The 24,269-nt window shown below is 33.2% G+C and overlaps 1 protein-coding gene across 2 annotated transcripts in view; it reads right to left on the bottom strand.

The window, feature by feature from the left end:
- Positions 1-24,269, bottom strand: part of TRPM7 (transient receptor potential cation channel subfamily M member 7) — a 133,651-nt gene that overhangs the window by 54,887 nt on the left and 54,495 nt on the right. For both annotated transcript variants that reach the window (XM_008071778.2, XM_008071779.2), the window contains exons 7-19: positions 23,388-23,559; positions 21,955-22,129; positions 20,774-20,897; positions 19,034-19,106; positions 17,313-17,413; positions 12,524-12,658; positions 8,551-8,604; positions 5,149-5,289; positions 4,698-4,832; positions 3,832-4,112; positions 2,330-2,558; positions 461-616; positions 237-380 (exon numbers count right to left, since the gene is read on the bottom strand). In XM_008071778.2, coding sequence (XP_008069969.1) covers positions 237-380; positions 461-616; positions 2,330-2,558; positions 3,832-4,112; positions 4,698-4,832; positions 5,149-5,289; positions 8,551-8,604; positions 12,524-12,658; positions 17,313-17,413; positions 19,034-19,106; positions 20,774-20,897; positions 21,955-22,129; positions 23,388-23,559 — 1,920 coding nt within the window. The remainder of the gene's footprint in view (positions 1-236; positions 381-460; positions 617-2,329; positions 2,559-3,831; positions 4,113-4,697; positions 4,833-5,148; positions 5,290-8,550; positions 8,605-12,523; positions 12,659-17,312; positions 17,414-19,033; positions 19,107-20,773; positions 20,898-21,954; positions 22,130-23,387; positions 23,560-24,269) is intronic.

The raw sequence follows: 24,269 nt of genomic DNA, 5'->3' as shown, positions 1-24,269 counted from the left end.
TATGGTGACCACATTTGTTTGGAAAATTTTTAGTTCTAATTAGAATTAATATGTTAGTGTTTCTCATTCCAGATGTTGGCAATCTGGATGCAACTAAGACAAACTCACTGCTCTTTTAAATATGAAATGCCTTTTCAGCGATCTAAGCTATACTAAGATTAGTTTGGGCTCTGGGCACCAGGTTCCCTAAAGCCCACCTTTTGAAAACATTATACTCAAGCAATTTTAAAACATACCGTATTAAACCAGAATTTTACAATTGGTGCGTGATAAAAGGCATAAAACTTTCGTGTGATTGGAAGTTTTTTTGATTTTATTTGTATCTCCAATTCATTCTTTCCTTCATTACTGTCCAAAATCCTTACTTCTTTAAACACTTCCTAAAATAAGAAAATATATATTTATTGTAAATTTATTCGCAATGAGCTTAATATTTAATTTAAAATGTTTTCCTTCTTACCATGGGGATCTCTTCTGTTAGGTTTTGAAAGTTATTTTCACTGTCTTCCATTGTCATTTGATGAGCATCTTGAGATTGTGGGATATGGGACATTTCAGCTTTAGTTTTATACTCTAGCATTAATATGGCAGGAGGAACTAAGATGCTTAGTATGACCTAAAAAGTTTTAGAAACAAGTAAGCTTGCATTTTAAAATGGATAACCTTCAAGAATATAATAGAATCAATAACAATATATTAAATAGCTTATGATGATTAGTTAGCCATTTTGCCCCAGGATTAGAGAGAAAAAAAATGTTTTAATCATTTTTTACTTAAATATTATATTTAAAGAGGCACAAGTTGAATTGTTTTAAAAAGCAGCACATTTGACGACTATAAGGGTATAAAAATGTAATAACTATTATAGACCCATTCTTTAAATAAAATCACAATACACCAGCCTGCTACTTGGCAAGACTTATTCTCTATAATTAAAAAATTAGTTAGGCATGGTGGCATGTGTCTGTGGTTCCAGCTACTTGGAAGACTGAGATGGAAGGATCAGCTGAGCCCAGCAAGTTGAGGCTTCAGTGACCATGAGCATGCCGCTGCACTCCAGCCTGGGCGACAGAGTGAGACTCCGACACACACACACACACAAAATCACAATAAAATTTGTTCAGAAAATAACTTTTGTTTAAATAAAATTAAGCCTTACAAAGGTGCTACTGCTTAACTGTATCCTAAATCTCTTTGCAATTGTTCCACTCATAACATGATTACTTAGCCCGTACCTATATAAACAAAAAAGTTTATTTCTAAAATTTTACATATTACTTGCAAATTCTAAAGCATGGAAAAGTATAATTGTGTAATAGGGTTACTGTTGGTTATTCTTTTACCATTACTTTTAGTAGATGATTACTATATGTCATTCACTTACAATGACCTATGGTTTAAACCACTTGCCTGATTTCTGCCTTCTACATTTCTGTACCTTATTTTAAAAGATATAAGAGGATGAAAAGGGAAGTTTATCTATCACTATGACAAAAATGAAAGTACCAAACATTTCCCCCCAAATTCTTAACCATAAAACTGGGCATATGGAGCACTAGTCACAATAGCAAAATCATGGAACCAATCTAAGTGTCCACCAACTGATTGGAAATAGAAAACCAAACACCAAGTGTTCTTACTTATAAGCAGGTGCTAACTGACCACAAGTTGGAAATGATAGATACTGGGGACACCAATAAGGGAAGAAGTGGGGAGGAGAGCTAGGGTTCAGAAATTACCTACTGGTTGCAATGTTCACTATCTAGGAAATGGGCCCCCTGAGATTCAATCCCCACCACTACACAATATGTCCATGTAACAAAACATGTACATGTAACCTCTGAATCTAAAATAAAAATGGGAAAAAAACTGGGCACATTGACATATTTATCCATAAGCATAAACTGGGTATATGAATATCCTCATATAATATACTTCAAAGTAACTTATAAGTAAAATATTATTAAATTAGTAGATAGGTTCTGAATGTTAGTATCTGGGAATCATCTTTTCATAATGCAGTAACTTTTTTTCAGGGCTATAATCTACAATATTTCCATTTGTTGTCCTGATATTTCTGGCTCAGAGAGAAAAAATCATTATAAAATCTGGAAAGAATGCAAGAGTAAAGAACAGTAAGAAAGAAGGAGCCTATTATGCCACATGAGATAAAATGCCAATCACCCCTTCTCCATCCACCCAATACCTTCCTCCATTATCCCTGCAAATCAAGGTATTTTACTATACATCTAGATTAATTTCTCTGTTCTTTTAATCTAATCCCACACATTATATCAAATCTTTATTTCGAATTATTTCTAAGGCATACCTTGTACCAGGAATTTTTCCTCATATTCAGCCTTCCCATCCACATATCAGATAACAACATTTGTGTACAAGTGTGAGCTACAAAAGGTCTAAGTCTTGAAGAAACTGCTAACTTCAGGCAAGTCGAATTACTCCAGTTTTTCAGTTCATAAGTGAGCAATTTCATAGCCATGGTTTCATCTTGTCTGAAGGACTGGTCTAGTAATTCAACTGCCAATTGACCAAAATCACTATAAAAAGGAAAAAGCCAAAATATACTTACAACACTAACAAACTGCAGTTTTAACCTACAATTCTTAAATTCATTTGTAACACTTTCTAGCTTTTAATATCTTTACACACACTTATGGAATTATGAGGCATTAGAATTTTAATAACTCTGTATTTTCAGAAACATCTATGTAAAAATCACAAAAAAATTAAAATATGACACATTAACATGTCACCTTAGGACTAAAAAGATGAATCCAGAGTACTTTCCCCTGTCTCCCAGGGTACCAAGTAACAATATTACAGTGCTCTGTTTAAAAAAGTTTCATATAGTATTTCAAATATAGAAAAGGGTTGGTACCCCAGAAGAGAGGAATTTATGACTGGGGACTAACCTAATCACGAGAAACTGAATCTCAAATCTCCACTAAGTAATCATAGGATTCCTGTTTATTTTCATTAACAACTGTTACTGTCTTCTAAAAACAGCTCAATTGAGAAAAGATAGTTCTTACTATCTATTAGAAAGCTTCCTACAAACCACCTTTCCAGATAATATTCCAGTACTTCCTCCTAAGTAAACTGTAAATTTTTATGAACAATTTTATTCTTCTATGTATATAGTCCTAGCACCTGAAGTGCCCTCTCAGTCTATTTCCTTAGAGCACAAGCTCCAATCTCACTTCCCTCCTTTCCTTCCACCCCAAATGGACCTTTTCCTAATCTAATTGCTACTATATGCAGCTATTAAAATGAAGTTATTCAAATGACATCTGGTATTTCTTTCTTGCTGAAATATTCAATTCTTGAATTGTAAGCAATAAAAACAACCTCTTTTTCACACACAGGAAAGTTTCTGAGTTTTAAAAAATATCTAATATATTTTTAAAATAATCTTCTCTTAATTGTACAATAAAATTAAAACATTTAGGCCAGGTGCAGTGGCTCATGCCTATTATCCCAGCACTTTGGGAGGCTGAAGTGAGGACTGCCTGAGCCCATGAGTTCGAGACCAGCCTGGGCAACTTGGCAAGACCTCATCTCTATAATAAGCCAAAAAGTTTAAAAAAAAAAACCCAAAATCAAAAAGTTAGCCAGGCATGGTGGCATGTGCCTGTAGTTCCATCTACTTGGAAGGCTCAGGTGGAAGGGTCGCCTGAGCCAAGCAGGTCGAGGCTGTGGCAGCCAAGAGCATGCCATTGCACTCCAGCCTGGGCGACAGAGTGAGACTTCAATTAAAAAAAAAAAATTAAAACATTTAAAAAATGTTTTCAAGGATAAAATATTACTTACTTAGAATACTGCTTCAGTTCTTCTGAAGTATCATCTACCAGGTCACTTTGTTTTGCTTCATATGCCATAGAACGATAGATCTTACAGGCAACTAATGCTTTGGCCATTGATTCTTCACCATGCTGCCATAAAAAACGAGCCATGATCTGCCTCTTCATAAGGCAAGCCCAAATTAAAAGTTCATTAAGTGGATAAGGAAAGCGCTTGGTTTCTGGATCATCAATATCTACAATTTCATCTTTGGTTCTTTTCTTCTTTCCTTCTTCCACAGCTGTGTCAATCTTCAAGGGAAAATCAATGTTATAAGGCTCATGATAGTAAGGTCATAAGACATTCATGCTAGTGAAAATTTTTATAAAATGTTCTTTTCACTGCTCTTCATAACTGTACATAACAAAATAGTATACATTTTATAAATTTTATTTTTATTAAACTTAATAATTCACTTTATAAAAATGCCATTTCAACAAAATTGTCTTTGTAATAAGTGTTTCAAAAAAATTAAAGGCCTGAATATTTCAGCTAATATCTGACAGACCACAATTTTAATAAAATGAAAATCTTGACAGCATCTTTGTTATGTATGTTCTTACTCAAATAAAATGGAGTAAAAGAAGTCAGTTAAATATTCATCAAAACACTTTATAAATTTGGGTATTAGCATAGCTAAGTATGAAAAACATAATATTATCACTAACTTACCATGAATATATCTCTGCTTTTGGGGAAATGAAGATTCCAGATACAACATATCCAAAAACAAAAGATAATTCTTACTCAAACAAGTAGTGTTTTGTTTAATAATACTAAGAAATTTAGAAAGAACAAAATAAAAAACCAGAAAAACAGTATTTAAATAAATATACCTTTGGTCGGTAGGGCTGTGCTGTTTTAATAAAATGGTTATGTCTCATTTTTTCCTTTTTATCTGCCCTGTTGCCAAAAGATTCATGACTCTTTCGCAACTGAGGTGTGCTGCTGGAGGTATTTCGGCCAGACCTCTGAAAATAAGATCTCATTAGCTTTCAGATTTAAATATGCTGACATTATAAAAATTCAAGAATCAATTAATATATGGGTGCAAACGTGTTTGTGAATGCATACACACACACACATACATACATACATACATACACACACACACGACTGGTTTAGGGCTTTGGTTACAAAATATTTCTAATTATTTTTAGTTAAAAATCTTGTATTTTTAAGACAGTGTTACTTCTGTCATTCTAATGTAACTAATTCTTAATGTTTAAAGTGCAAGGGTTAACTTTAAAACACATATATAGACGTCCCCCCCCAAATTTTACATACCCGATTATTTCCACCAAGACTATTATATATTAATCGAAAACGTTTCCTAGTGTAGGTGCATCTGTAGGTTCCTCCCATGAGATATTCAATAACAAGTCCTATATCAATTAGAGTGATCTTATATCCTGGGGGAAGATTTCCCTGAAAACAAAACATTAGTTTTTAATGGTATATTTCAATATTGATATTCCATGCCCTAGGCCTCCTCTCCAAAATGACAAATGTTTACTTGTTAGAAGTGAAAGTTGTAGGCAGCTATCTTTACAGGAGAAAGGAGAGACTTGCTTCTCCATTCCCTTTTGTACGAGATTCTGAAGATTTGAGGTGTCAAAGGTGTGGCTTGGGACAGGAATATGGCCTAAAGCAGGAAGATAATTTGAACTCTCCACTGCCCTAATATTTGACATAAAACGGCAATGGAATAGATAAGTACTCAACTATCCCATTTTAACTGTGGTACATATCATAAATTGCATTTTCCTGCAAAAATAATTCTGTAAGTGTTAATCGTGTTTCCAGATTGGTCCATAAATACATATAAGTATTTTTTTTAACCAAAATGATACTAGCCATATTACAGATTATACACATAAAACACGTGTAATATCTTTGTCTAGGACTTTACTACTACTTATAACACTGTTTACAGCTAAGACTTCATTTTCTCAGGGCAACAGTCAATGTATAAATGAAGTTTTTGAATATAAGCCATCAGTGAGTTTGGGAAGACTGTTTCAGAATTTAAAAACTGGTTAATTTTTATTAAATAATCTTAAAGAGGTTTAATCACCAGATGATTTACATTTTTAAACTAATTCTGCCTTCTTACCAACACCATTCATTCGATTTCCCCGATTATAATTTCATGAATTTAGTATTTTTTTAAATGCTTATATTTTTAATATTTTGGTTTCATCTGAGAAATTTCTAATTTCTACATAGCTATATTCTTTGAATCTAAAATTAACCAAAGTGCATACTTCCATCTTAAATAAAAGAGTTTTGGTTTTGGTTTTGTTTTAACTCAAGCAACCTCAAAATATACTTTGTGATTGACAATGTCACCTATCTATAGTCTTCAATATTATTTTATCAAAAACCTAACAATACCATTTGTGAGGCCGGGCCAAGGCAGGAGAATCGCTTGAGTCCAGGAGTTCAAGACCAGCCTGAGCAACACAGAGAGATGTCTTTAAAAAAAAAAAAAAAAAGGCCAGGCATGGAGGTGTGCCTGTAGTCCCAGCTAGTTGGGAAGTTGAGACAAGAGAATCACTTCAGCCCAGGAGTTTGAGGCAATGGTAAGCCGTGATCTTGCCACGACACTCTTGGCTGGGCAACAGAGTGAGACTGACCCCCCCCCCCCAAAAAAAGACTACTGTTCTATTTTGAAGGTCTCTCCAGTTACTCATGCTTTCTTGGGGAGATGGAGGAGCTTTAACTATTTAAAAATAAATCAAATTAGTGTAAAATGTCCAGAATAGGTAAATTCTTAGATTAACAGTTGCCTGGGGCAGGGGAGTAAAGAGAAAGTGGATAAGGAGTGACTACTAATGGATACAGGGTAACTATTTAAGGTGCTCTAGAATTACAATGAGGCAGGGTTGCACAACTCTATGACTGTAGTGAAAGTCTAATGAAACATACTTTAAATAAATGAATCTTATGATTTGTGAAATACTTCCTAATAAAGTTATAAAGAAAAGCACATACAAAATTGTATTAAGGGAAAAAATTTTAAGTGAGGACTAAACCTGATCTTTTTTTCTCATCCAAATTCCTACGAAGCTTGAGGAGTTGCTGCCTGATAAAGACTCACATGACAAGAGTTTTATTACCCTATTAACCTATATCCTAAAGTATACCTTCCAACCTGACTATGGCATAACATACCATAACACAACAAACAAAGAGGATTTATGGCCCTGAAAGCTATCTTTTGTGGATTTCTGGAATCCTTATATTTATTCAACCTCCTTGAAGTCTGCCACATAGGACTTCATCTACATACCAACAAACCTAGAGTCTTTCAGCCCTTGGTCCCAGCAAAAACATCTTAATCTTATCTCCAGACAAGTAATACATATTACCAGTCAAGAAATCTTTGTGCACACCAATGACCTACAAGCCCACCCACACACCACTTGGAAGTGTACCTTCTCCCCTGGCCAAACTAATGAGACTCTCATGTGTATTGATTTATCGTTTTTTGAAAGTTCCACCTTCCTAAAATTGTATATAACCAAGTCACTATTTGAGTAAGGGTGGGCACACATTCTCAGGACCTCCTGAGGATGAGTGTACCTGACTTTAAGTCCTCAAGTTTGGCTCAAGAATAAATCATCTTAAATATTTTATAGTTTGGCATCTTTTCATAAACATAAGTATAATCAAGTCTAGGTTCTCTACAGGAATAAGTTACAAAACAATATTTTTAAGTTTTTAATAGTGTACTCACATTTAGTATCAAGTTCAAATAGAGTGCTAAACAGGAAGAATGGCTATAAAAGTGTTGATTGGCGTTTAAAACTGTTGATTCACAAAGAATCTCAACGGGAGAGATGAATAAGAGTGGATCAATTTGGGGAGACTGGGATTGGCAGTTGAGGGAAATTGCTAGGGGAAGGAGGGACATACATCATCAGCAAGGACACCTGCATAATCAATGCTTGTTATACCTAACCCTGAATTGTACCCCATATCTTTATTTTAAAAAAAAATGAAGAATAAGAGTGGATCAATTTAGTTGCCAGAGAATAGCTTCAGAACATATGACAATATTCTAAATTCATTCACTACCAATACTAGACATTTTTTTGAAAGAGGAGAACACTTCAACATTTTTAATGGCAAAGTCTGCAATTAGGATCATCATCCAATATTTCCTTCAATTTCCTTATTGAACATTTCTTATGGTTGGATAAATTTCTAGATAACAAATTTCTGTTGAACACAGAGAAAGTTTAATTCAATAAATTTATTTTATTTAATAAATATTAATTATTTAATTTATTTAATGTAATAAATTTCACTTCTGTAATGTACTTTTGATGCCATATGCTCTTTTTTTTTTTTTTTGAGTCAGGGACTAACTCTTTGCCCAGGCTTCAGTGTAGTGGTATAATCACGACTAATTACAGTCTTAACCTCTTGGGTTCAGGCAATCCTTCTATCCCAGCCTCTTGAGCAGGTAGGACTACAGGTACACACCGCCATGTTCAACTAATTGTTTTATTCAATATGCTATGTACGTCTTTCTTACCAAAAATTTAGCCCTTATTTTATCTTGTTCTATAAACTACCATTTTATTGTTTTTCCTAACATACATTTAAAAGCTTTTAAAAAAAATAAATCAAGTATAAATGATTTTTTTAAGATAACATTTTTCAAAAACAATCTCTTACCTGCTTGACATCTCGAACAAGATGAAATAGCATTGGATTAGTTGGACCTTGTTTCTTTAGGGAGCAAAAATTAAAGCAAATTGTTATTTTTATTCTGAGATAACATAAATAATTTATTTTTTCATAGCTGATAGATATTTCTGGAAACCTCTTATATAATTTATACTGTTTTGGAGTTATTTCCATAATTTCTGTTCATAAAGTAGAACAACAAAGAAAGGGATTGTCACATTTACTGTCAAAAACATAAATAATTTCAGAGTATTACTAAAGTGATACACAAGTTTTTTGTTGCTATTGCTGGCTTTTTTTGAGTTGGAGTCTCAACTCTGTCACCCAGCCTTGGGAGCACTATTATTAAAATCACAGATCACTACAGCCTTGATCTCCAGCGCTCCGAAGATCGTTTTGCCTCAGCCTCCCTAGTGGCTGGGATTACAGGTGTATGTCATTGCACCAGGCTGATACAAAAGTTTTTGCTTTATGAAAGTATGTCAACATTGAAGGCTTCACAATTATATCTTAAATTTAAATTTCTTTCATTGACAATAGAGCTGTACATTCCCTTTCTTCTTGTTAAAATGTCTGTTCCTCTGTTTCTGTCACCAATCATACTTTAAATAGTTTGGATATCAAATTTCTAACATTTATACAGGGTGCACCAAGAAAACGTATACACACAAAAAAGTATACACATCTTAAGAGATATTATTTTTGTATTACTTTTCGAAGTTGAATTACAGTATAGCAGTCTGTAGTATAACGTTTGCACAAAAGATGGCATTAATTAAATGAATGCTAGCATCACCATGCAACAGACAGGACAGTCAAAGAAAATGGCAAAAGCATGGTTGTCATTCAAGGAGTGCAAGATCATTTTCGAGGAGTATTTGACTTAACACTCCTTGACTTCTATCTATAAGGGACCTTAAAAGATGTGGTGTACTACAGAAAACTGGCTACACTGAGGTGCTCTGGGAAGAAATTGAAATGGCATACACAGCGATACAATTGAAAACTTGGGTCAATGTTACTCAGACAGTAGCCTGCCATAATCAGAAGTGTCTGGACGCTGATGGTAACCACTTTGAGCACCTCTTGTAATTGCAGAAGTCAAACATGACGTGCACTCATCTTTTTTCATCAGTATATATTGAATACTACAATTTTAACAAAGTTGTTTTCTTTCTTAAAATGTATATATATTTTTTGGCACCCTCTGTATATGCCATCATTTCCCCCATTACAATATTTCTCCTTATGTATTAGAGTGAACGAATCACAAGTTTTATACCTTTATAGTAATCTCATTTTGATGAGATTCTGTATTTTTAAAAAATAGTCAGGAATATATCTCCCCCACCAAGAAGGAAATAAAAGGTTCAAAAGGACTTTAGGCAGTCCTTTGACCCATCTGATCTTTAATGCAATTAATTCTATGTGGCACAAATCAAGAGCCTTGCTCTCAATACTTAAATCCTAGTGTTTAAATGGATTATCAAGTGAGATTTAATCCCACCACTGTGTTAGTTAATTTTTTATACAACAGGTTATTATAATAATCAATTCAATCTACTTTTCCATTGTGATCACATCTACTTTGTAATACATTTTCAAATCTAAATAGGTGTATCTACTATAATTTCACTGGGAAACAATTATTTTCTTTGATCATCTCAGTTTTCAAATTCTATATAATATCTACAATGACTACAATTTATATTGCATACAAACTATAATGTACCTTACTTTGCTGTCTTTTTTTTTACAATATTTAGTCTAATCACTCAGGAGCTAAGTTCTCTCTGCCAATTCACTCCCATAGGTTAACCTTTAAGCATAAACAGGTCTTTAAGTAAATATGAAGTATTTAATATTTGGGATGTATTAGGGAATTTTATTTTATTTTCTATAACGGTATATAATCACATGGTAATGCATTTACAATTTTTGAAATTCTAATTTGTTTTAATTTATTAAATGTTTATCCATTAAAAATAAATTCTTAGTAAAAAGATAAATTTATTCTAACACAGCAGTTCTCAAAGTCTGACCTGGGGACCCCTGAAGCACCCAAGACCCCTTCAGGAAGTCCCTGAGGTCAAAACTATTTTCATAATCATATTAAAATTATATTTACATTGTTTCATTCTCATTCTTAGTGTTTAGTGGAGTCTTCCAGAGGCTTCTTGATGTGTGACATTGTGAGATTAAATTCAGAAGTACGAGAATCTAGCTGCTCTTATAAAGGTTAGACTTTAAAGAGGCTTGTAAAAAACATAAAACCGCTTCACTCTCCTAATTTTGATGCTTTCTTTAGGAATATGTTATTTATGTTAAGATGTGATGAACTTCTAAGTAACTTTAGAATTTTTAAGTAACTATAATCGTACTTTAATAAAAATTAATAAATTTTAAAATCCTGTTTTACTTGCTAATATGGCAAATATCAACACACAAAGTCTCTTTAGAAAGGCTCTTTAAAGTCCTCAATAATCCTAATGTAAAGAAATCCTGATATCAAAAAGTTTGAGAACCACTGCTTTATTGTGTTATAAGACCTTAAACTTTTACAAACTTTAATAACTGATGCTGACAATAATGACAGTATTATCTTAATTACTTGCCTTGCTAATGGGATCAACTGTTATTTTTGTTGTTTTACATTTGCTTTATATTTGAGGGACAAACCTTACTTCAGCACAATGAATATCTTTTTAACTTTTATGTCTGTCCACTAGAGACTGGAGAATGCCAACAAGGTTCAACGTAACTGTGCTAGACACTACTAAAAGGAAAAGTTAGGGGAAAATAAGATATAATTCCTATTCAGAATAAATTTACAGTTTAAAAGGGAAGATGTAATTGTACTTAACCACACCACCAGGATTCACGGGAGCAGTGACAAGGCATTTAAGTTATGTTCTAAACAATAAATGAAGACTAGCTGGAAAAAAAAGAGACCAGCTCTGTATAAATAGTAAATGTTTTGAAAAAGTTTTTTATAATAAAAGTTTTTATTTTTAATAAATAGTAAGCAGAAATTGTAGTTGCAACACCCAATATTTGGTGTGGGGTAGAGCGATAAAAAAGACAAGTGAGAAAGGTAGCTGGGGCAATATGTAAGGTTTTTTGACAATCAAGGTAAGGGTTTGAGTACTATAATGGAGAGCCATCAATGGTTTTTAAACTGGGGAAAGATATAGTAAAATTATGTCATTACAAAATAATTAAAGAATGGATTTGAAAAAGACTAAAGACAAGAAAATTAGATTACTGAAGTAGTATAGGCTAGAAATGATTGGGTAATACAAAGATCAGAAATGAAAAGGACAAGATAAATAGGTAAAAATTGATGAATGAATGGACACAGCTTGGCAAAAATCAAAGTTAGAATGTCAAGATTTGGTCAGTGTTCCTCAAAGTACACCTCAATTAAATTAATATTTGTAACACAGAAAACCACTAAGAAAGGCAGTATTTACCATCTCCAATAGTAGTGAAATGAAATTTAAATGAAATGAGAAAGGCTTTGTGATGGGAATATTAAGTTTTCAGGAGTCCTTTACAAGAAAAATGAAAACCAGTATGTAAGCTAAACAGGGTGCATCATGATTTCAAAGCCATGAATGTAAAAAACAAAAAGGAAAAAGTAATGTGTAATTTCTCCATTAGACAAAGGATTAAAAATCACCCTATAATTAGGAAGCTGATTCTTGTCGTAAAGAGGGATGAGGGGAGGGATAGGGAACTAGGGCTAAGTCTATGTCTCCTTCCTATTGGCTATAGTGATGGGGAAGCGCTTTAAGGACAGGGAAAAGATTTCAGACTGTCATATGACCAATTCACACTATGACGACTATAATTTTTCCACATAACCAGCAGGACATTAAAGGAATGGCTATGTTCAGATAAAATAACATTTCCCAAAGATGACAAACTTAGTCAACAAAGAATTTTAACACAGACTTACAATGTTGTAAAGTTCTTCCAGTCTTGGAATGGTGAGGAATTTATGCATGCTTACTCCATTTTCAATAAGAAGTTTTACAAATGCAACTCTATCCATTACAAGAGCATCAAGCATAGCTTGTTCCAAGGATCCAACCTAAGAGTATCAAAATTAATAAATATATTTTACACGTTCTAATTACACAAATATTTCTAAATATAAGTCCTTAGGATTTATACCTATTTGTTCCCAAACAGTTTTGGAGCAAACTGAGAAAATTGCAACACAGTAAAAGGCTAGGACTTAAGGTTATTTAGGGAACAGATAAAATAACCACTCTAGAACAACATGCTCCAAAGGATACTCCATAAACACTATTTGTGCAGGAGAACTAGTGTTACCGGGGGGGGGGACATGACAATGACTCTATCATCAATTAAATTTGGGGAAAGAATACCTTAGAGATCAATGGTTCTCAATATTTAGAGAGGTTTTTTTGGAGGGATCACTTCAGTAAGTAGGTGCCATTACTAACATTTAACAAGTAGGGTCAAAGAATACCAGAGTACAATATGCTGGAAAATCTCACTCAAAAAGGAACTGGCCTACATCCCACCAACTTTCTATTACCCTGTTAGATACTCCAGACTGAAAAAAAAAATGGTAATTTTGCTTTACAAATGAACACAAAATATTCTGTCACAGTTTTCGTTTTACAAAATTTTTCTAAAAATGCAACTACAAGTCACTTAGTTTTTTTTACAATTTAAGCAGAAAGTATTTACCATTAGGAAAAAAGTTACTTGACAGCAATACAACCTGTTTCCATTTAATGTAACACATCTGTATCATTCAAGCATTTATAGCTGTTCCTTACAAATTTTTACAGCCTGTTTACAGACTTTCCAACAAACTTCTTAATAAAATACCAGTAAATTAGTAGAGACACATGAAATGTAGGGATTACACTGAGTATCATTAATAAAGGTTGTTTTAGTATCTCCTATTATTCTTCTGTGTATTTTTCAGGTTTTGGTATTATATGATTTCTAAAAAATCTTTGTAGCAAAAATCAATACCAAAACCAGTTTGTTTTTTTTTACCCATTACTTTAAAATCTTGCTCTGATTCTGTTTTCAAAGGTTTACCATACAACTTTTTTTCTCTAATCTATCCTCAATTTCCATCACCTGGCAAGGATATGGTTCTTTATGACATTTTAAGTCTATACTCATGAAATGTATGCCTTAAGCATGATGGAATTACAAGATGGAAGGTATGTTTTCTGTGACATTTTTCACAACTCAGTTCTGTCATAACAATAAAAATATTTTAGCATTACACTTAAAAAGAAGGTCTAATTTGGCTAGGTGCGGTGGCTCAAACCTGTAATTTCAGCATTTTAGGAGGCTAAGGCAGTCAGATCGCTTGAGGCCAGGAGTTCAAGACCAGCCTGTGCAACATAGTGAAACTCCCACCTCTACAAAAACCAAATGAACTTAGCCAGGTGTGGTGGCATGCACCTGTAGTCCTAGAAATTCAGGAGGCTGAGATAGGAGGATTGCTTGCACTCAAGAGTTTGAGGCCACAGTAAGCTATGATTGCACCATTGCACTAAGTCTGGGCAGAGTGAGAACCTGTCTCTTTAAAAACAAAAAAAAAGTCTAATTCACAAGAACATATTGCTTCTTCATTTTCTCTACATTAATAGGCTATAATTTAACTTGTCATTTTATTCCTATTTTACTCAAAATTATTTCCTTCTTTTTCTTATCATACAAGTAATTTTGATTTGTTATTACTTATTTTAACATTAATATTCTAACAATATTCTAATAAGGACTTGGTCTTCTCTCTGCTCTTTCCTTGTCCTATACTTAAGGGATGTTTACTTATTCCTCCAGGGTGTTTATGTTACTAACATCACACTTTTAGTAGTGTGCACGTATTTACATTTATTCCATGTGCAAGAAGTGCAAGCATCTGATTTATTATATCTTTTATAGGTTGCAATTCTAGAACATTTCCATACCAAAATATCTTTATTAAAAATAACTTTCTGCTTATCACAATTAAAGCTTTATATTGATAGTCTTAAAAAATATTACATAGTATCTATAAAATTTCATTTTAGTATAACAAAAGGAGACATAAACTTTTTTTTTTTTTTTTTTTTGAGTTAGGGTCTCACTACTCTGTAACTGGAATGCAGTGGTACCATTGTGGCTCATCGCAGCCTCGACTTCCTGGGCCCCAGGCAATTCTTCCACCTTAGCCTCCTGGGTAGCTTGGACTACAGGTGCATATAGCTAATTTTTTAATTTTTTAAAATACAGACAAGGTCTCGCTCTGTTGCCCAGGCTGGTTTCGAACTTCTGGGCTCAAGCAATCCCCTCGCCTTGGCGTCCCAAAATGCTGGGATTACAGGCATAAGCCACCACACCTGGAAAATTCTTATTTTTAGAAAAGGAGCATTCTATCTGACTGGATTCAAAACCACTGTCCTAGAACAACAATAAAACCTGACTGAATTTTCATATCTGAAGGAAAAAAGATGTAATTAAAGAAAATATGTGCTTTGTAAGCATTTCCTTATTTATTTAATGCATTCTGAACTTCTGGCAATCAAGAAGAAAAAGGGAAAACAACTGTCCTGCAAACCCTTAAGTTTAACAAGAAGCACAAAATCAAACAGATAGTATTTTTCAGAACAAATCCATGAGACAAACCACCTATACACAAAAGATAAAGGCTTCATCCAAGCCTTTACATCTGAGGAGGCCAAAAATCCAATTCAAGGGAAAAGGTTGGTTACAGTTTTACCACAGATGATTAAAATTAATTTCTTCCTCTGTAGTCCTGCAAGAGAGGAAGTAGTTAAATAAATTGTTTTATTATTATTATGAGGGGGGACCCCAAAAAACCTGGAATTATCTTTTGGAGGGCAGGCCCCTTATAGTATACTTGGAATTTGTTGCTCAAATCAATCGGTCAACCAAAGTTTTGAATCTGAAGTTTTGAGAAGGTTGTGTCACTATTGGTGGAAGAAACGTCCCGAGTTGTGGCAAACAGGTAACTGCTTCTTCCACCATGACAACACACCTTTCCCACACCACACTGAGTGTTCAGCAGTTTTTGACCAAAAACAGCATATCCTCCATCCCCCATCCTCCCTATTCACCTGATCTTTGTGTTCCCAGATGAAAAAAAGTCCTCAGAGGGAAACAATTTGCCAATGTGGAAGAGGTGAAACAAAAAATGGCAGAAGCATTAAAAGGCATCTGATGAGTTAAAAAAAACTGTTTTGAACAGTGGAAAAGCATCTAAATAGGTGTATTTCATCAAACAGAAAGTGCTTTGAATATAACTGAAGTTTAAATACAAAATTTTTATAAATAAATTCCAGTTTTGGGGGGAGGACTCCTCCCTCGTATGCAAGAAATACATTCCCGTAGTTTAAAAAAAAAAAAAATCCAACACCACAAAAATGGTATAAACTTTCTCTCTGCTGGCCCTTATCTCTCCAGATGTATCAATGTTGACAGTTCCGGAAAGGCACTATGACTACACAGCATATTTAGATATGCATGAATGTTTGTACATTCTTAAGGAGAACTGCCACAGTTAAGATCATACTATGCATACTTTAATGCAATTTTCTGTTTACATTTACTATGCAGATAAAAAAGATCCTCTGTAAAAACTGGTAATACTCCAAGGTACCAATGAACATTTCATTTATCCAGCCTCCTACTGATTGAAATATGTATCAAAATTGTACCAAGTGCTTACTAATTATTAGGTTGTGAATACAGCAGTACACAAAACTAAAAAAGTCTTGCTCTAATAAAGTTGACTCTCTAAGAGAAGAAAGATAAACAACAAATCAACAGATGGTGATAAATGCTACAGAGGGAAAAAAATGGCAGAGAACAACAGAACAACTGGCATGGGGGGATGCTATTAAAATAGAGTGAACAGAGCAAATCTAAAGAGGAGATATTTGGTTAGAGGCCAGAAAAGATATGAGAAATCAAGCCCAGGTGGATGTCTGATAGGGGTGCTTGCTCCAGACAAAGAACAGCAAGTACAAAGCCTAGAGATAGGAGTACGCTTGACATGTTCAACAGCAAGAAAGCCAATCAGGCTACATAAAAGAGATCAAAAGAGATAGTGATAGCATGTAAGGTAAGAGAGGAAATAATGCGGCAAATGATGTAAAATCTTGTTGGCCATTATAAGCCTCTGGATTGTGCTCTGGGCAAATGAAGTATGACCCATCTTCTGTCTGTAAAAGTGAGAATAGGAAAACCAAAAATGATGCTACTGCAATAATACAAAAGAAGGATGATGATAGACTAGACCAGGATGAGAAAACAGGTTGTTTTGAAAGTAGATCGGGTAAGATTTACAGATCTAATTGGAATGGAATATATGATGGCAAAGAGAAAAGTAACGGATGACACGGAAATTTCTCATCTTAGAAAATGGGAAGAAGTTGTTCCCATTTAGAAGGATGAGGAAGACTGCAGAAGGAACAGGTCTGAATAGCCGAGGGAATGCTAAAATGAGTTATTTTGTACATAGAGCATGAGTTCCAAGGTTTCCTTTTGTTCTAGGATTTTTAGAGATCTATTTATCATATAAAAACAGTTTTGTAAAGAGGCAAATATTGAATCCTAAACAGATCTTGATATTGTGGAAATGTTTAGCTACACTAATTTTGAACCACTGGCAGAAGGTTAAATACCAAGTCAGACCACAGTTTCACCAAATACTTTATCACGCAGTTTACATATTATTTACATACCAGCCACTGCTGTCCATATACAAATACATGATTTTTGGCAATGTCAACTCTATCCCATGCCAATGTAAGGATAAGTTGGTCAAATGCAGATGCATTAGTACCTAATTGAATAAAGAAAACAATTGACACATTCAATTAATTTATCTGCATTAAAAAGTGAACACTTATGAAATCTCCCCACCACCTTTTAATTAACTTACACAGCAGGTGTCAGCCACCTTAAGAAAGGGACTGCCTGAGAGAGACAAGATTAACTCCAAGGTTGAGAACTTTAACTTTCCAACTACAGAAACTACACAGACTCATTCACTGAATTAGAAACACAAAAAATGAGAAAGAAAACAAAGATGATCTGCTTCCATCACAGAGCTATTATGTATCATATACTGACTGTTAGGATTCTGAAAATAACCTGTCAAGTATTTTTCTGTGCATATGGAAGCTCATAGATATGTTTCATTGTTTATTTAAAAAATGGGATCGTACTACAAAAGTGTTCCGTAGCTTATGTATCATATCTCAGTTTTCCTTAAAGTATATATACATACATAAATATCTTTTAAAGATGAGCCAGAATTTATTTAGCTGGTAGATAATTCAGGTTCTTTTAAATTTTTTTCTGAGGGTATTTTTGTGCACATGGATTTAAATAGGATGATTTTCTAGATGCCAAACTGCTGGGTACAAGGATATATTCTTTACGGTTTTTGAAATATTTTCAAAATTCTAACATTCAGTAATAGTTTTACTGCATTACTATTGATGTTGACCGTCTTTCCACATTTTTATAAGCATTTGGATTTTCTGTAAATATCTATTACATAAGTTTTGACCCATTTTTCCATGAAGTATTCACTTTTTTCTTATTAATGTATAACAGTTCTTTGTAACTTCTCCACTTTAACATTTCTGTTCCTTGGTTTTCTCATCTAAAAAATGAGTAAAGTCATAGGAAATCTGTCCCCTTAGGACTGTTGCAGGGATAAAATGAGATAAACAATGTAAACCACTTAAGCACAGTGGTTAGTACACAAAAAGTATATGATAAACACTACATGTATATGTAAATCTCTTTTAAATTCCATCTGATTTTTTTGCCTTGATGGTATTCTGGGCTTCCTATCATTTATGATCTTTTGATTCTAAGAGGATACATACTTTGTTATACTATTTTTTTTATGCTTAATGTATTGGCAATGTTTTATCATCTAATATTCAGAAGATTCTTGTAAATAACAAAACAGCGTCTTCTTGTTATGCTCCTGCCACAACAATGCACACTTTGACTTTCAGGCACCTGAATGGCTCACTATTTTAGTTTCTGATTTTTTAAAAAGATTTTTCACTATAATTTTGTTGTATCAGTTGTATGTCTTTGGTGAGATACTATGAGGAAAACAATTCAATGTGTATATGCATCAATCCCTTAGTCCAAGAAGACACCACTAATTTTCAAATTTTCCTTTCAGAATAAAATAAAAATAGACTGCAACACATTTTTAATGGATAAATAAATATGTCTGGTAGCATAAACCTTTCTAAAATGTTTTTTCCTAACCATAAGATTAAAACTTATTGCCAAAAAAAATCCACCATTGCATCTTTCATAAAGAAAAATTATTGAAAAATTCATCTCCTAAAACTATTTAGCTAAAGATTCCTATCATATAAATAGGTTATAAATTAAAGATCTTACAAATAAAATGTTTTAAAAGGCTCACCTTTTAGTAGTGCAGTAAGTATTGCTACATCTATATCTTGATGTTCATCTGATCCAATGTGGAAAACAGTGATCTATTTAAAGATCAGTTCATAATAGTATAACATCACATTTTTAAAAAGTCATCATAAAACAAAATAATTCCAAACTATATGGGGGAATATATACAGACACACACACCTATATATGACATATACATGCCTATATACATTATATACATGTATATATACTATACACACATACATATGTGAATGTATTTAGGGAGGGTTAGAAATAATTTTATTTCAACCAAACTCCATACAACTAAAAGACATTATCATTTACCAAATAAAATGGCAAGTATACTAAACACATTTGGTTTCATATTACAATCTTTTTTTTAATTCCTATCTTATGTCCCTTACTAGAGTAAACAACTCAGGGGCTAAGGCTATAGGCTACTTACCAGAGAAAATAAATTCTGCAGTTCCTTCCAAAGAGTGAATACATACTCATTTAAATAATCTATGTATTCTTGAAAAAGAAACATTTGTTTTGTTCACTCTTTTAATTGCAAATGGCTTTAAGTTACTTGAAACATAACACCATTTCAGAAGTTTTTACTTAACAACATTTTTTGTGAAGTAAAAGATTATTATAACTCCAATACACATTTTTCAATTAACTTCATTTCATAGTGCACAAAAACTTTCAATGAAAGAAGATAAGCACATCAAATTATTTTGCCATCTTTAGAGCCGCTAAAAAAATTTTCTCTCTGAAAACTTAAGCTCATGTTTACCATGACTGAAATTAAGCAGCACTGATCTTTAACAGGCTTAAGCAAAATTCAGAGCAAAATTGTTGAAAATTTTTTTCCAAGTATTTTTTAGGGGTTTCTCCTTTTTTTTATTTTTTGAGTCAGGGTCTCACTGTCTGTGCCCCAGGCTGGAGTGCAGTGGCACGCTCCTGGCCACTGCAGCCTTGACCTGCTGGACTCAGGCGATCCTTCCACCTCAGGCTTCCAGGTAGCTGGAACTATAGGCGTGTGCCACCACACCCAGCTAATTTTTTGATTTACTGTAGAGACAAGGTCTCACCAAGTTGCCCAGGCTGGTCTCGAACCCCTGGGCTCAGGCAATCCTCTCACCTCCACTTCCCAAAGTGCTGGGACTACAGGCATGAGACACTGCACCTGGCCTTGGGAATGTTACTCTTTCTTTATTGGACATTTTGTAGAATGTTACTCTTTCTTTATTGGACATTTTGTAGATGTCACACATGTCCAAGTTAGATGTTAAATAATTACTTTAAAACTGACCAGGATTAAAGCCCTATTCCAGAGGTCTAAACCAGAAGGAAAAAGGAATGGGGGCGGGGGCTGGGAAGTATTCCTCGAACATCCCCAAAACCCAGAAAACAAGGATCCTTTTTTCCTCAAGTATTTTATGAAAGAAGCCATTAACAACTCTTTATAATTCTTCCGTGGTACTGAATATAATCTGTTGAGACCAAGTTATGAAACTTTTTTTCCTAAAAGTATAAATATATTGTCTCAGTACCATATAAAAAACTATGGTCTTGATTCTGATACCTCAACAGACAAATGGAATCTTTACGTGGTTCAACAGACCAATGGAATCTTTACGTGGTTAATAAAGATTTAAAAGTTTAAAATCCAAATTAAAAACAAAAGTATTTCACCAATTTTGAATAAGCTTTGAAAGAAATAAAAAGCCTTATTCTGCTGAAATGTACTTACAAGCTCCTTTCTTTTCATGCACTCCATCAGTGTTTGAAATAAATGAACTGCTTCATTCTGGCCAAAATTAAATGTTTTTTTGATGGTTGAAATAATATCGGGCTCTGCTGCATCTGGAAGATTCCTGGAATAAGAGGAAACATAACTTAATTCATTGATTTCATCTTATATGATTAATATGAAGTACAGGTCAATCCATATAAGATCTTTGGAAATATTGTATTAATATTAAATACTTCAATTTTGGTGGAATTATCTTCTCTTTCATGAGACTCCCATTAAGTCATAAAAGGAAAAAATAAAATGGAAAGACTTTTTTCCTTGACTTATTTATGAATTTTTTTGACGAAGTGTGTGTTGCAATATTAGTACTCACATTTTATACTTATAAAAATAATTTTAAAATATTATGATGTATAAAGCAGTATTTCACCAAGATGTCTTAAACATATAAACATTCACATTTTTGTTTCTTTTTTGAATAGGTACTACATTTACATGGCTCAAAAATAAAGTAGAAAATGTGAATAGTCATAGTGAAAGTTTCCTTCCCAGTCTTTTATCTACCCAGTTCCATCTCAACTGTTATTAGGAATCATTAACTTATATAACTTTCCACGGCCTCTTTCTGTATATACAAAAAAATTATCCCTTCTTTTATTCTACATAAAAAGTGGCACAATATACATACTGCTCTACAATTTGCCTTTCTCTAAGTACATATTTTGGCAATCTTCCCAAATCTAATACACAGATACCATCCTTACTCAACTATACACCATTCCATTGCTTAAATTTACCATAACTTATTTATCTAGTCTTCCAATGTTCTACTCTGTTCCAGTCTTTTACTTTTACAAACAACTCTATAGTGAGTAACTTTACACATGTTACTTCACAGATACATATCTGTAGGTAGAATTCCCAGAAATGAAACTGTTGGGTTAAAAGATAAATGGCTCTGTATGTTTGACAGACCTTGCAAAACTGACTTCCTTGAAGACGGTTGCATTTTAGTTCATTCCAATATGTGAGACAGGCTATTTCCTCAAACATTAAGAAAGTTTTGTATTAAACTTAAAATTTTCATGTTCATAAAACATAGAAGGGAATCCAACACTGTATTCTAAAACACCACAAGTCTTTTTAATAAAGTTAATAATAATTTGTTATGTACTTACCCTCCTTCTTCCGTTTGTTTGTGAATATATGCAAGTAGATCTGCAGCTCTGCCTGTTCCTTCACAAACAACTACTGGAACAGGGGGACTTTCCTGTAGGTATTCTAGAACTGTGAGGATGACATTTGGCCCACCCTCAAATATAAGTGCCACCACAGGGACACCTTGACCAATTCCTATAAAAGACAAAGTTTAATTTTTAAAATAATTTCATTTTGAGAAAAATTTTTCTCCAAAAAAACAAACTTGGGCAAAATTCAGTAATCTATCTCTAGTTTTACTAAACAAATAAAAAGTCAAAATATAATTTCTATGACTGTGCTAACTTCACTTTAAGCACAGCAATGTAATACCAGTCTCACATAAATAAATTAAATAATGAATATATTACTTTGTTACTAACTTAAAGGCTGTTGTAAATGACAAAATTAGAATCTCCAATATATGATTTAACACACACATAAGAGAATTTTATAAGAGAATTTATAAAATTAAAAATTACTTCCTATATTTTACTAATTAAGTTTTGGACAAGAAATTTTTAATACCAATTTTTTTCTTAGTTTGCTTTTGAATACTGTATTACTTGAACTTGTAACATGTATCTGTTTCATTCACTTTAGAAATGTATATTTCTGATTCCAAATAAGTTAAGACATTAATATCAAAATCAAAACTGCATAAGTGGAACTGATTAAAAAAATTCTAAGACCTCGACAAGAGTAACAAAACAATTTAGTGAAGAATACCAGTTTTTTTACATAAAAACTTGCAGTGCTATGAGAAAACACAAGACACTGGCAACTAGTATTATAAACTATTCCTAATTTTATAAGAAGTTCTGACTCCATTATATTCTATAATCTTGTATTTCTATTTCACTTTGTCATAGATCTCACCTTCTTGGAGTACTAAGATTACAAAATTTATTTTATTTGACATACAATTTTAGATGTTGAACTAGAAAGTTCAGCCACAGTTGGAAAGGAAAATTAGTCCCAGGAATACCAACGTTTAAGATACATTTGTCCAATGGTGATACCTACTCATTTTATAAATTTTAAGCAGATTGATTCTTACGTTGTCGATAATTTTCTTTTAAACCTATTACTTTTTGATCTTGAATTTCACAGCCATGTATCAGAATAAATCATACATTAAGAATATTTGTGAATTCCTTGTGCTGCAATGAAGTCATAACAACAACAGGTTCCAATGAAACTTTGTGGCTTTGGCTTGATACCTGAGTACTATCTGGACTGAAACTATTTTTTTCCCTAGGTCTTTCTTTTTTGTCTAATTCTTGATTGTCCCATATGTTATCTTGCTATGTAAGAAAAAAGGCATTTCAAAGAACATTCTACCCTCTTAGAATGCCATTGGCATTAATACAACCCAGAATGATTTCAATAACAAATCTATGAAATCCCTTACTAGCATGAATTCTTTGCTGATTAATAGTTTTTTCAAGTTCTCTTCTTAGTCTGACTTCTGCCCCATACTTTCCAACAGTGCCATCATCCACCAATATGAAATGGGAATGTAGATTATTCAGAACATTCAATTTGCTCAGAGGATTCAATAAGGTTTGATAAGGAGCAACCACCTAAACGACAGCAAACATAAGAGTTAGTGAGCAGGATTAAATATAATGTAAAGCAAAATAAATTTTAAAATAATCTGTAAAGACAAGTAAGAAATAAAATTTTATTTACATATAGAAATAAATAAAAAATGACAAAGAATATATAAGTAGCAGAAGATTAATCAATAATGACTTGAACCACACAATATATCTTAACCCTTATTGTACAATTATATACTTCACCACTACATGCAAAGGAAGAAGTGGTAAATAAGTAAATAAATGAACAGTGTAAAGAAACTATTATCAGGTTACTAAGTAAATAAATTATAATATACAAGGGAACTGAAAAAAGCAATAAAATGTCATATGGCTATTTTTGTAGCCATGAGTAGAATCTTTTTATTTTCTTTTTTTGAGACAGGTTCTACCTGTTGCCCAGGTTAAAGTGCAGTGGCACAATCACAATTCAATGCAGCAACAACCTCCTGGACTCAGGCAATCCTTCTACCTCATCCTCCTGAGGTGGAACTATACCTGGCTAATAGTTTTATTTTTGTAGAGACAAGGTCTCACTATGTTGCCTAGGCTAGTCTCAAACTCCTGGGCTCCAGCAATCCTCCCACCTTGGCCTCCCAAAGTGCTGAGATTATAGGCGTGAGCTACCACACCTGGCCTAGAATCTTTAAAACTGATATTAGAAATTTAAAACTTGGCCAGGTTTGGTGGCT

This window comes from Carlito syrichta, unplaced genomic scaffold (assembly GCF_000164805.1).
Source record: "Carlito syrichta isolate Samal-C Ts95f unplaced genomic scaffold, Tarsius_syrichta-2.0.1 Scaffold314724, whole genome shotgun sequence".
NCBI lineage: Eukaryota > Metazoa > Chordata > Mammalia > Primates > Tarsiidae > Carlito > Carlito syrichta.
This window is presented reverse-complemented; position numbering and strand designations above follow the sequence as displayed.